We start from the raw sequence: 14,755 nt of genomic DNA on the forward strand, positions 1-14,755 counted from the left end.
CCATGACTGGGTCGAAGAGCTTGAAATTTTAAAATATCGTCAATCGTTCAATTCATAGTGGGATTGGAGGAGATTATTTTTTATTTATGACAAGTTTGGCCACTTTGCTATTCACAGTGATTTTTTCTCTATAAATAAATGCTCCTATCAACGTCATCCTTGATGCTTCCATCTATAGTGTTGCATTTGGAAATTAGTGTTGTGGCAATAACATTGGCTAAATTTCCCCGAAAACAACAAATTTGGTGAATATTATTTCATGTGAATAATGATGTAGGTATATAAATATGCAAGAACAGATATAATGGAAATACTTAACATGACAATTGCCCCACTATGTGGGATAATGCCGATGGTAAAACCCTTTCTAAATCTGCCACACCTGCTCCATATTGTGCAAGGTAGGCAAAGGAGAAGTTGACTGAACTATACCAAGAGACTGAACTTGTATCGACCAGCAATACCCTGCACAGCCGTTAAATAATCACAAGCACACTGTTACGACAAATATGCAACGCATGGAACATATCTGGAAAGTCAAAGATATTACAAACAAACACAGTAATAAAAAAAATCTTTAGGATTTGTAGGATCTTTATTTTTTCCAAATAATCCACATCTTTATGCCACTACTTTATAATTTGATGAAATAATCAAAATTTGCCTGACGTTAGGAGGGCATTAACGCCCATAGTAACATAAAGAATACAGGGTTTATATGTTTATGTTTAAAGGTAATTCAAATTGGTAAAAAGGTACATTTTTCATAAGCAGTAACAAGGTTTTGTATGCAATCACGTTAATCGATAAGTTTGGCACTGCGGATGGATATGTTTACGCAGCCTGTTAACCGACTCCTTTGACAACCTGCAGACAATAATGGCTGCAGCAGACAAAATGGATATTATGCAGTGGTTGCAGTCGATAGGACAGGGCCAACTTGATGAAATTCTTGGACTGTCACCAGAAAATAAAGTACCAGACGAAGTGGACGATTTTATAAAAGCATAACAGAAGCAAAGTATCGTTAACACCACTGAACGTGATGTCTGTTGCAGTACCAAGTGACTAACTTAGAATACCAGGGAATTCTGAGCTAGTGTCAATAACCTGTATACAACTGAATTTGTTGTTTTTACATGTATTGTTGTAAAATTGGATTTGTGTGTGGTTGCAAACTTTTATTAAAATATTGAATATTAACGTCATCATTATTGTCCTTTTTATTTTTTATAAATTGTTTTCAAGCAAACGAAAGTAGTTCCGGTAATTTCTTTGATCATTGGACCTCTCTGTTGCTATTGACGACGGTCTGTACATGGCTCACTGGACCGCAAAAATTCCCCGATGTTCCTATTCTAAAGTGTGTGTTTGATTGGCGGGCGGATGATACACCACATAATTTGGTATCAGTTATTTATACAGGCCATGAACATTTAAAAGGATTTGAAGGAGGTCCATGTAAACATTTATTAAGCGTCTCGCATCCTGATGGAGCCCAATTCTGTTTCAAAAAGAAAACAATTGAAATATTATCATTCAATCATTATCAATGACTATGGTACATATTGTTTGTGTTGACACAGTATATCAAACAATTCATTAACATTGTATGCTTATAAGCCATTTCAGTGCATAGCTAGATTTCATTAAATATTACATCCACATTAAAATAAAAGAATAAACAGTCTAGAGGAGAATTAATGCATATCAATTTCAGGTCAACCACTAATTTCAAGACAATCAAAATATGCATAGATTCGCTTACACAAAAATTGTGGGATACAATTACGAAATAGTCCTGATCTATATGGTTGATACACCAGACAAATATTCATTAGTTTTCATCTCACATCAATATTAAATTGATTTGGTCACAATATAAAAGCAAAAGTATTCTCACCATGATGCCTTTATCACACATATTCAACTGTGGCTGTCCAGGAATCATTGTCTTCTTGTGTTCAATTACAGCTTCCATTATGAACTGTAAACCTTTTTTATATTCAGCAGTATTCAGTCTAAAATAAAAACAATTATATCAATGTAAATCAAGTGGAACTGAGGGGATGTAGTCAATTATGTGTTGCACATTGCCCAACTGCAAATAGGCATTCACATATTTTTTTTAAAATGAATTGAATAACGTGTGCACATATTAGCAAATATGTTATGATAGACTGAGAAATAGGGCCTAAATATGTTCAAAGCTTACAATAGCACCCAACTGTAAACATTTGATCTCAAAACACAATTATGTATAGGATGAATTATAGTGTATTACATAATACTTTTGAAACAAAAGAAACCAAAAAATAGTTTCAATGTTTCAACACCCTTATCTCTCTCTTGAAATACAAACACACTGAATGCAAGTTTAGGTCAGGAAATAACTTAATTATGCTGGTCACACCAATGTTTTTTTGTAGATAACTGTCATTAAAAGTATAGTTTATATATGCCAATTCATGTATACCATGAGGTGCATGCATCTTCCCTTGACTATGTTGTGTAATGTAGATCGTTTCTTTCTGATTGTTGTCAGTCATCGAATAAAATTTCCTTATTTTACTTATGTTATACAATCTAAGTTTGGATATGTTATTTCTACAGTTAGACCTTGACAAAAAGAAATTGAAATCATTCAAGATAAATCTCTGCTAGAACTTCTGGGATCAAATTTATTTGAAGGAATCATGGTTCTGGTCTCTTGGGATTTCGATAATGTCCAGTTCCTATGCTTATACTACAGCTATGGTATATTTTTTTTTTATTTTGCTAGGTCTAGGTCAAGATTCTTTTACCCCTTATGTCACGAACCCACGTGACCGAGGCAGCAGCTGTAAAATCACTCTGGTTCCTTTCTCTCCGCCTTGAGGACTTAGACCAACGCTACATGGTTCATTGCACTTCGAAGCTCCGAGACTGTACCCACCATTCCCTTAACAAAGAGGGTGGAGGATGTCCAGTCTGCGTCACTGAGGTGGGGACGTACCCCGACTCAGCTTGTCGGCGAAAACACGTGCGTCTCGTAGCACAGTAGTGGCCCCGGCCAAGAGAGCCAGGTGACACTAGGGGGTGTCGCACGTAGATGTGCGGCCGCCCACCAGTAAAAATGTCGCCTGGTCTAGGAGGCTGGTGCGTTCTGCCTCCAAGATCTCCAGAGTCCTGGGCACGCACAATAATGCGCTCAAGCAACTCTGCCCTCAGGGCTGGCTGGGTCGTCTTCGATTGGCAAGGACGCCCATGGAACAAATTCGTGGTACCGGAGTCTGGGGAAGGAGCCTTGGAATCCGGTTGGGGGCGTTTTGGTCTCATCCCACGCTATGGGGTCTGATCCCGTAACCACACCAACCGGGTGTGTGGTACAGCGGGAAGTTTTGCCTAATGTTTTCCCCACCCGGGGGCCTTAAGCAAAAACAGACTATGAGGATGCCCTCCGATCAGCGGGGGGAGACCGAGAAAAATATTGGTACCTCTACCATCAGGCCTCCTACTCGACGTCTCGGTACACGAAGCACCGGTAGCCGAGTGTGAGGATTTTCCACTCATGCAAAACACGCAACTCACTTTAACCGATTTGTTTACTGGACGCGCGCCTTTGCTGTGACGCGGTCAGTCTCAGTGATTTTGATGGCTCTGAAAGAAAATCCCAGGCCTCAGAACTCCAGTGAAAAAACACACACCTTCATGCAAAAACCCCGAACCCCGCATGCAGCTACGACAAAGTATCTCGGATGCGGGTTCTATGCTGGTAAATTCTGAATATAACCACTGCACAGTCGACTCGAAACATGAGGAGACCGAAAAAAAAATGGCAGCGAGCCCTGGTGCTGTCATTACATCTATATATTGCTAAATACATTGTAAATAAAAGACGACATGCATGAGGGAAAAACGAAATATAGTTGTAAAAGGTGCCGCCGCGAAACCAGCAAGTGGTTACGTAGTGGCGCCGGGTTTTAATTTCTTTGTTGTGAAAAATACTACACACAAAGGGAAAAACGACACGAGGGTAAAAATGACTAGGAAAACTTATCCTACCAGCTACAATGTCGGATGCAGTGCAGCGGCAACAACGCTAGAAACGCGGACAGGAAAAAGCAACAGAGCCAGGCAGAGCCGCTCAGAATCGTTCCCGACGAGGTGGAGATGAAAGAAGAGTGATTGTATGGCTGCCTATGGCCTCGTTCACGTGGGTTCGTGATGTAAGGAGTAAAAGAATCTTGGGGTCTAGGTCCCCTGACCTAGATTCTATCTCTCCGTCACTGGCAGAATCGCTGATTAATGCCTACAGTTCAAAATAGTCATTTTGACAGACCGGAGTCTATGGTGGGTAATTGAACGTAGTGAATGGGTATGATCAATATAATATGACAGGATAATCTTCATAGCAATCACCTTGATATAAGTTCAGCTCCACTGTCTACTTTGTCACTGACAGATACTTGGTATGTGTGGATGAACCTCTATTAGATATTTTCACTTTGTGATAGCATCTTAAATTCTTTCATTTTAGTGAATATTTAGTGAAATATTTACAACTTGCTCTTGAAAAGTGGTCACCCAATTATTCATGAAAATGGTTCAGGGCATATTTAATATAGTATATAAAATGTTAGGGTAACCTTAGGTTCATCTGTATCAAAATTAGCATGTCAATAATTGATTTAACACTGGTTTAATTATTATCTTGCTTGCTTGTTACTTATATTTTGAAACCTTGTGACTGCTGTCATGCAGCTACTTGTATTAATGTAGTTAATGTCAGACCTTAATCCATACAAAACGTATGTCAGTATAATATAAATAAAGGTTATTACAACCTTATACTAAAATATGTTTGGATATTTAGAGTACTAAGAAATTCCCACTTTCGGTCCGGTTAGACTTAAAATACACCACGAATATTCACTTTCTTTGTCAACTAACATGCCGGAAATCAAATTAGCATAACAATGCATCAGTGCCACACCACAGACAACTAAAACATTTAAACCTTTGTTGGGAAATTCACGTGCATTAATTTGCGTTTTTAAGTCGCGTACCATAAATTGCGTTTTAGAGTCCCCCATGTTTGTTCCAAAGACTGCAGTCGCACCAGAGATAACCAAAACATTGATTCGTTTTAAAAACGTTCGTCGTGAAATTCACGTTTAAAAATGTTTGTCACCCATTCCCCACCAGCGTGAATTACAGCACTAATATTTGTTCCACGGGAATCTATAATTAAGTAATACAAATTACTTTAAACTCCGAACAAAGCGTGTATATTATTTTGTAAGAGAAAAAACGTAAAGCTGTGTGAATGAATTGAAACCACAGCTAAGGACAGAAAACTAAAACGGCAGTCACTGTGGCAACGGAAAATTAGATGGGCACACGCTCTCTGTGTAAACGGAAACGATGGCTTTGTTTATTTGGCTGATATCGACGAGCAACAGATTTTCTGTACTCGCTTTCTCGTGTATCGGCATCGTAACCGGTCAAGTAGTCGAAAATATTTTGCGTGGATATGAATAGTTCAACGTCATCATCATTTTCGAACCACTTGCGAGGTTGGTCCGTAATATTAGTCTGTGTCACTGAGTGGCAGATTTTTCTTTGCCTCGTCTGTCAACGCTTTCTTTCTATTCCTCGCCATTGCGTTAGAATAAATGGTTTTAGTAAAATAGAATACTGACTTGGAAAATAAAACGATTTAAAAGAAATTTGTGCAAAGTTACAGTACAGTAATATTACTTCGTGTCACTGAGTGGCAGATTTGTCTTTGCCTCGTCTGTCAACACTTTCTTTTTTTTTCTTTTCCTCGCCATTGCATTAGAAAAAATGGTATTAGTAAAACAGAATATTGACTTGGAAAATAAAACGATTTAAAAGAAATTTGCGCAAAGTTACAGTACAGTAATATTACTTCGCGTCACTGAGTGGCAGATTTTTCTTTGCCTCGTCTGTCAACGCTCTCTTTCTTTTCCTCGCCATTGCGTTAGAAAAAATTGTATTAGTAAAATAGAATATTGACTTGGAAAATAAAACGATTTAAAAGAAATTTGCGCAAAGTTACAGTACAGTAATATTACTTTGCGTCACTGAGTGGCAGATTTTTCTTTGCCTTGTCTGTCAACACTTTCTTTCTTTTTTCTTTTCCTCGCCATTGCATTAGAAAAAATGGTATTAGTAAAATAGATTATTGACTTAGAAAATAAAACGATTTAAAAGAAGGTTGCGCAAAATTACAGTACTCATTTCGCACAACCTCCAGCCCGCTTCCGCTTTCCAATCGCCTTTTTCTCTCGCTTTTGAGACCGCTTGTTGAATTCGACTGGACAATTTCTGCTTTATTTTCGACGGCGCAAACCACGAAATATCACCGCCTGCTGGCATTTAAAATTTGGACTAATAGAAAAATTTCTGAGGGTTACATTGTCTTATAATTGTCTTTCTGTTTTTTTATATATGTTGAACAGCCAACAAAATTTCAAATGCTTTTCCTTTTTAACTATCTATAATTATATGCACGCAATCTGATCCTTTGACCTCGATTTGGCTTGGACCATGGAATTATAGTTCCATGCTTGCACTGAATATTTTATTTTAAACAATATTCTGACATGAAATATAAAATGTATTTCAACACAAGTACAACATGCTTGTCTAATATTACACCTCTTTGTGTATTTGTTAAATTTATCTATGTTTGTCATGACAGTATGTTTGTAAATATCTAGAAAAATCCCACGTATTTCATTCCTGAAAAATTGGAATTTATTATTTTAAGTTTGTACTGCTATAGTCTCTTTATCATCAGCAGCGATTTATTGTTTGTTCCAATTAATATGTTTATTATCAAGTGATTCATTCACATTATTAGTCAACTGGAGGTCACTAGTCACAGCTGTTAGCAGATTGACACATGGGGTGAAGAGGAAGATATACAGGACAAGGGGACACAGCAAAAATAGCCATACACATTCATTAACAAGTGTTTATATTAAACCACCTGTGGACATGTTGCCACACAACCCCACTATGAGAACAGGTGGTGTGATATTGCACACATGTGGACATATTGCATATACATTGTGATACAAGTGTACTCTTGTTGTCAATAATTGTAATATTAGAACCTACCCTACACAAAATTGAACATATTACATATTTAACTTACTTCAATTTAAATTTTTCCCCTGGATCTCTTCCAAGATGGAACAATACTGGTTGGGCCATGTGATTGGTCAGATTCCTGGTTGTGACATCTTCCACCTGCATTCCAGGGCAATACTCTAAATGCTGCCAATAAATATTTACAAAAGTGAGCATAGGTAAAACAAAAGTCCAAACTTAGACATGAAATGTCATACTTACAAAAACATAGTATAATTGTGCAATATGTGTATTTACTATTATTATACATCTGTCATTGTAACGCCATAAGTTACAACGTGACATAATTTTGTGGTATTTTACGGAGTATTTAGGAAATGTGAATTCCAAATATGTAATGATTACGTGTGTAAGCGTTCTCAAATAAAAAAAACATAATTTATATATTGGAGATGTGCTTCTAATATAGTAAATACAGTATTCCTTATTTGTACTTCATGCTTCCAATATCCTCAGCACACTGTTCTCTCCAAGCTTTCTTTGATTTAAATAATGGTTTCTAAAAACTTTCCTAGACATAGACAGGTTTTGTCTGTATCCAACAAATTATGTTTTCATATACACCTTTTAATGAAACGTTTTTGATAGCATTATAATTATAGTATTCACATCAGCAGTTTCCTGCCAATAGCAAAAAGTTTTGCCAAAACTACAACTTTAACTTACCAATGTAGGAATACCTTCAGACCAAGTCCAGAAATGAGCTTTATACATTCCACGTCTAGCAGCCATCAGTTCATTGCCACGGTAATAAAATATAGTTTTATTTTTATTCATTTTATCATCAACGAGTACTGGTAACAAGCTACTACCATCATATACTCTATCTGCTGGAAGCTTCATTCCAGCAATATCTACAGCAGTCGCAAACAGGTCCATCAGTGAACCCAATTCATGTACTATCTGTGTAAAAATTGAATATTCAATATATTTTATTTTTGCTTGCATCTAATTTTTGCTGAAAGAATGATTCAGTGAAAAAAAAAATCCAGCGAATATACCTTTTACATTCAACTCATCAAAAATCAGTGAAAATAAATTCCATACAAAACACTCAAAAACTCTTTTCAGTGAAAATTAATTCCAGTTAAAATAAAGTATTTTACAGTATTACATAATTGATAGTAGCATCACCCATACATTCAACTCTTCCTATCATTCAAGTGCATGTGTAAAGGTAAACAATTACAATGATCATACATGAACTGAGGCTTAACTGAGGCTAGTAAGACAGACTTACCTTTCCTGGTTTTATTCTACCTGGCCACCAAGCTATAGAAGGTTCCCTCATACCACCTTCAAATGTAGTGTGCTTACCACAGAGGAACGGACCATTGGAACCAACTACAAAAAATACAATGTAATTAATATGACAGTTTTAAGATTGAGATTCTATAAGTATTTTATTGAGCTGTTTAATTTTCAAAATTTACATTAATTGATCCCTTGAATGACATAACTTTACCACCAACAATTTTGAGCAATTCTGCACAGATTTTAAAGTTAATTATTGACCAAACTGAGTCCAAAAAAAAAATAATAACAATCATCAATTTATTTTATGAAAGGTGTTGACAATCATTGGTTTATTTTGTGAATGGTGGGTGAGAAACAATTGATTGAAGAGTGAAATATTTTGTCCATGTGTGGTAAACAGTCACATTTATTTCCAGGTGTGTGATTATTACATGGAGATATGAGCCTGCACATTACAAGTAATAAAAACAAAAAATTCAACTTTGTGATTTGTAAAAGAAGCCAAGGATAATTACCATAAGCTCCACCTGATAGAGCAGCACCATTATCTGATGAGAAGAAAACAAACGTATTGTTTTCAATTTGAAGTTCCTTCAGTTTACCCAGTATCTGACCTACACCATAATCTAGCTCCATTACAGCATCACCATACAGCTCTCGTTGACTTGTACCAAGAAATGATTTGGAAGCATAGTGTGGACTGTGTGAGGCATCTGGTGTCCAGTACAAGAAAAACTGTTCCCCAGTTTGATGCTGTTTCTCGATGAAAGCAATAGCTTCCTGAAATACAGGGCTATAAATTTATAACTGGGCTATAAATTTATAGTTAATATATTCATGAATGGCATTAGAGTTTTTTAATCAAATAATATTTTTTAGAGCACTGCCTAAGCATTCAGACCAGTAAATTTCAGCAAAATGTTCATAATGTCATAACTCAATAACAAATACTGATGTGGTTTTGTAGCTCATTATTGCAAAACAAATTTACGTATTACCAGAGGTACATTACTTGGGGTTTGCAACTACTGTGACATGATACCAATATCTTGTTTCAATCTCGCTCTCGCATAAGCGTTCCAACTCAGAAAAATGCATGCCCGAGGTAACTAGGATACTGGGATGTCCAGGTGGATCAGAATAGCTGCTCACGATATGACGGATTACGATAACTATATTTTCTGTACATTTTCATTGTATCTTTTCCTGTTGAGGCTCACAAAACAACAAATGTTTATACTGTAATATAATTTATTTTCACTGGCATTTAATTTCACTATTTTAATGTTTTGAGCAAATCACTGGGTTCACAAATTTGGAACTTGGCTGGGAAACAATGAGTTCTATTGTTATTTTACATGTTCACTTATCGGCGAAAATAGCACAATTAAAACTCAGTGAATAATGAATGTGCGTGCAATGTTGGCAAAGACTAACTTGAGAACAATTAATAATAGAACTGCATATATCACATAGTACACACAATGTTGACAAAGACTAACTTGAGAACAATATTATAATTGCATATATCGCTTTTAGTGCATGCAATGTTGACAAAAATTAATTTGAGAACAATTAATAATAGAACTTCATATGTCATCTATTGCACACAATGTTGACAAAGACTAACTTGAGAACAATTAATAATAGAACTGCATATGTCATCTGTTGCACACAATGTTGACAAAAATTAATTTGAGAACAATTAATAATAGAACAGCATATGTCATCTATTGCACACAATGTTGACAAAGACTAAACTTGAGAACAATTAATAATAGAACTGCATATGTCATCTGTTGCACACAATGTTGGAAAAGACTAACTTGAGAACAATTAATAATAGAACTGCATATGTCATCTATTGCACACAATGTTGGAAAAGACTAACTTGAGAACAATTAATAATAGAACTGCATATGTCATCTATTGCACACAATGTTGGAAAAGACTAACTTGAGAACAATTAATAATAGAACTGCACATGTCATCTATTGCACACAATGTTGGAAAAGACTAACTTGAGAACAATGAATAATAGAACTGCATATGTCATCTATTGCACACAATGTTGACAAAGACTAAACTTGAGAACAATTAATAATAGAACTGCACATGTCATCTATTGCACACAATGTTGACAAAGACTAAACTTGAGAACAATTAATAATAGAACTGCATATGTCATCTGTTGCACACAATGTTGGAAAAGACTAACTTGAGAACAATGAATAATAGAACTGCATATGTCATCTATTGCACACAATGTTGACAAAGACTAAACTTGAGAACAATTAATAATAGAACTGCATATGTCATCTATTGCACACAATGTTGACAAAGACTAAACTTGAGAACAATTAATAATAGAACTGCATATGTCATCTGTTGCACACAATGTTGGAAAAGACTAACTTGAGAACAATGAATAATAGAACTGCATATGTCATCTATTGCACACAATGTTGACAAAGACTAAACTTGAGAACAATTAATAATAGAACTGCATATGTCATCTATTGCACACAATGTTGACAAAGACTAAACTTGAGAACAATTAATAATAGAACTGCATATGTCATCTATTGCACACAATGTTGGAAAAGACTAACTTGAGAACAATTAATAATAGAACTGCATATGTCATCTATTGCACACAATGTTGGAAAAGACTAACTTGAGAACAATTAATAATAGAACTGCATATGTCATCTATTGCACACAATGCTGACAAAGACTAACTTGAGAACAATTAATAATAGAACTGCACATGTCATCTATTGCACACAATGTTGACAAAGACTAACTTGAGTAAAAAAGGTGAGACATTGTTTAATTTCTTATAAATAATTCGAAGTTATACCTCAATGAACATCTGAGTTAAGTTTGATTCTCCTGACTTATCAATCTTGAATTCTTCATAATATCGACCAATCATGTCAGCATCTCTATACACCGGAATGTTTGGCTGTTTTTTGTTATCATAAGGACCAACATGACAATTGGGAGCACCAAAATACTCATCAAAACCATGCTTTAAAGGATGATACTGTGTTTGATGACCTAGATGCCTGAAACATAGATAGTCTTCACATTTAGGTTTGTGGGAAAATTATCTGGTAGTGCTGGTTGTTCAACATGGAGAGAGGTGTATGTAATTGTATTATAATGCTATAATTCTCTAACAGCTAGTTCATCTACATTGTAATGTACTTATAATAAAGGTAGAATATTCACTATTGTGTTTTTGACATGCATACATATTTTAGTACATGTACTTATAGCAGTGACTATTAAATATTAATATTAATTAACATGTTACCTACTGAGTAATGACAACTTTCAATATGCATGTCTAACAAATGGTTGAAGACATTATAAAATGAAAAACTCAGAAACAGACATGCACCAAAAACCAAATAAAGTTTGAATAAAATTGTCCAAGGCATGCAAGTGAAAAGTTTGATGACAATGTTCAATTGTTTTTTTTATAGGTCTTTTAAATGAAACACAATAAACAACATGCCATAGGTCTTTGCACCTACCAGGCTATATATTTTCAACAAAATCAGTTAAAGCATATTTGAAAAATGGTTGTAAAAACATAACATTTAAACAAACATTATGTGTGATATGTTCATACGAAGATTGAACACAATGAAGACATGCCTGAGAAATGTGTTATGATGTGTTCAAATTTTATTATTTTTTATTAAAATTTATTTATCTCCATTTGTTGCATTTTATTAAAATTGTAAAAACTTGCAAGAAAAAATGGCCACCAGTTGGATTATAATCAAGAAACAAATAGATCTGCTTCAGTGATGTCAGTACCAAGTGTGAATAAAATTGGTCCAAGCAGGTATGAGAAACATGTTAAAATGCTGATTTTTAGTGTTTTTAGGAATTTGGTATGGGCATGCCCGGGAAATAATGTTAGATGAGCGCACAAACAGATGGATGATCAGACCAAACACAATTCATAAATGTTTGTTCAGCTCCATGCTTTTATCAATAACACTAAAGCAGAATAGATATACTTTATACGAGTATTTAGATTTTAAATTGAATTTTTAATAAAAATACCAGTACCATTTTCCAATGATTTTACTTCTATATCCTGCTTTGTTCAGAAGTTCAGGTAAGACAATCTCAGAATCAGGAATGCCTCCAACTATATACTGGGGTGTGTAAGAACACCGTGCATGATCATTTGTTGTATAGAAACCATTACGTATTGGAAGACGTCCGGTAAGTAGTGATGCTCTTGCTGCACAATTCAAAATAATTATTATATTATAAATATTGTTAAATTATCTGCACAGTCATCACAAGCAAACACTATTTTCAGAATTTTTTTTAAATTAATTCTTAATGTGAGCCTCATTGTCATCAATAATTCAACTTATTCTTTGAAATATTCATCTATGTCACTAATATGACATATTTAGGCATATTACTGGTACTCTTCACAGTTTAGATATGTGGCAATTTTGAAACCAATCTAATCTAGCTTTAAGCCAACCTAACACTTACTAAATGTTAATCAATGTCTGGGCCATGCTGTACCTTAATTCCACACAATACCTCAACTTGTTGATTTCAGAGAAAAAAAATTGTACTCAAGCATCCAAACAAATTAGGTAGGTTAAATAACTATTATAGTAGTAGTCAATATACATACATGGTGAGCAGAGTGGATTTGGAGCATAAAAATCTGTCATGAGAGCGCCCTCAGAAGCCATTCTGTCAAGATTTGGTGTTTCCTTTGCTGGATTGCCCAAAACACCAAGATCACCCCAGCCCATCTGCAAGTATATATGCAAAAACAAGAAATGTAAGAGCATTTAGAAGCAGACCACTATTTTTGTTGATATCAGTACCAGATCATCTGGATAGAAAAGTGAATTGATCAGTAGATTCATCCCTTAGGACATCATACAGATCATTTACAAAGACATTGAAGAGGCTTTGACTTCAGGTACAACCTTGTTTCACCCCTTTAATTGTTTGAAACAAGAATGATATTTTTCACCAAAACGTATACATGACATTGTATTAAGGTACATGTTTTATTATAGTTTTATTCATATTTCCATTAATCCCATTTTTGAGCAGTTTATAGAACAATCTAGTCTACAAAGCAGGTGTAGAGTTTTCCAATTTGCGTAAGATACTTATGAACAATGGTGTTATTAACAAATATGTGATCAGTTGTACAATAATAAAGTAATCTGCACCATATTTCAATAATTTTGAACAATAACCATCATAACCTGCAGCTTTCTTACATTTAAGTTTTTTAATTGCTAACTTTATTGCTTTTTCACTTACTTGATCATTTAATATTTTGTTCAGATTTTTGTTTTTGATTTTAGTTTCATTTATTAAGTCATTCATCTTGTCATTACTGTTCAACTTTTCATAATAATCATCTCATTTCTCTGGTGAGATTGGATTATTTTGATCCTTATTTGAGACTCTTAAATTGATAACGATTTTCAAAAATTCTGTAGGGTTGTTATTTTTAGTTTTTTCAATTTATTAACGATTATATTTTCCTCATATTTGTCATATGTCATATTTGTTCATTTCGTGGTAATATCTTAAATTTTAAGAGAATATTTTTGGTTTTAGAGATGCACATCAAGATGTTATAGATTTAATCATTGGAAATGTTAATAAATATTTTTTCTCTAAACGAGAGATTTTTTGTGATTTACGTTTCATATTTAGTCTAATAGAAGTGCATCTCCAATACATGAATGGCTGATTGTCATTTATGTGCTGGAAATACTTGATATGTACAGGCACTAAAAACTGAACAATGACTTGTTTTATTTATTTTTTTACCAATATAAAAATTAGCTGTGCCTGGCAGATATAGTTTTGCTTACACTATTATTCTAAAACTGATCAATATAGTCACCCCTCGCTAAGTTGAGCCTCAGTAATTCTCGGTTTTGGGTAAGTCGCAGGCAGTTGGATGACTCGCATAAATTCTATTGTATTTTGGAGGCAGTTTCAAAGTAAAAGAACTAATTTTTTGTTCCATCGTGTATTTAATTGGCCATTAAAGGACTGCAGGAGACAACATAACACCTACTGACCATCAATTACTGAGATACAAAGGGTGACAGCGGCCTGACTCGAGGTGTAGACAGGGTATGAAGGCGTGACTTTACATACTTCTCAGCCAGTCCTCTTTGATAAAGCTCTATAAAACTTGCTGCAATGAGTTGAATCCATGCAGACATGGATGCTGTAATGTTGTCCAATAAAGAAAACATATTTTAAATAATGTGTGCATATGTGCTTTTCATCCATTCACAAT

The 14,755-nt window shown here is 34.7% G+C and overlaps 1 protein-coding gene across 1 annotated transcript; it reads right to left on the minus strand.

Annotated features, from left to right (window-relative positions):
• Positions 1–576: 576 nt before the first annotated feature.
• LOC100369185 (N-acetylgalactosamine-6-sulfatase-like) lies at positions 577–13,821 on the minus strand. The gene is made up of 10 exons (XM_085500689.1): positions 13,756–13,821; positions 13,106–13,229; positions 12,514–12,691; positions 11,285–11,492; positions 8,937–9,201; positions 8,405–8,508; positions 7,831–8,067; positions 7,169–7,290; positions 1,904–2,021; positions 577–1,504 (listed from the first exon to the last, which is right to left on the minus strand). Exons 1-10 carry the CDS (start codon positions 13,819–13,821, stop codon positions 1,418–1,420), a joined length of 1,509 nt encoding a protein of 502 aa, XP_085356815.1. The 3' UTR covers positions 577–1,417.
• Between the last annotated feature and the right edge of the window lie 934 nt (positions 13,822–14,755).

This window comes from Saccoglossus kowalevskii, chromosome 6 (assembly GCF_978046115.1).
Source record: "Saccoglossus kowalevskii chromosome 6, keSacKowa6.1, whole genome shotgun sequence".
NCBI lineage: Eukaryota > Metazoa > Hemichordata > Enteropneusta > Harrimaniidae > Saccoglossus > Saccoglossus kowalevskii.

Bases quoted from the DNA above. Each gene is read 5' to 3' on its own strand.
- LOC100369185 (XM_085500689.1), bottom strand. From the start codon at position 13,821: ATGAATGACTTAATAAATGAAACTAAAATCAAAAACAAAAATCTGAAC. The intron at 13,230-13,755 runs GTAAGTGAAAAA...ATATACTTGCAG, and splicing joins ACAAAATATTAAATGATCAA to ATGGGCTGGGGTGATCTTGG. The intron at 8,068-8,404 runs GTAAGTCTGTCT...ATTTTTACACAG, and splicing joins GTAGAATAAAACCAGGAAAG to ATAGTACATGAATTGGGTTC.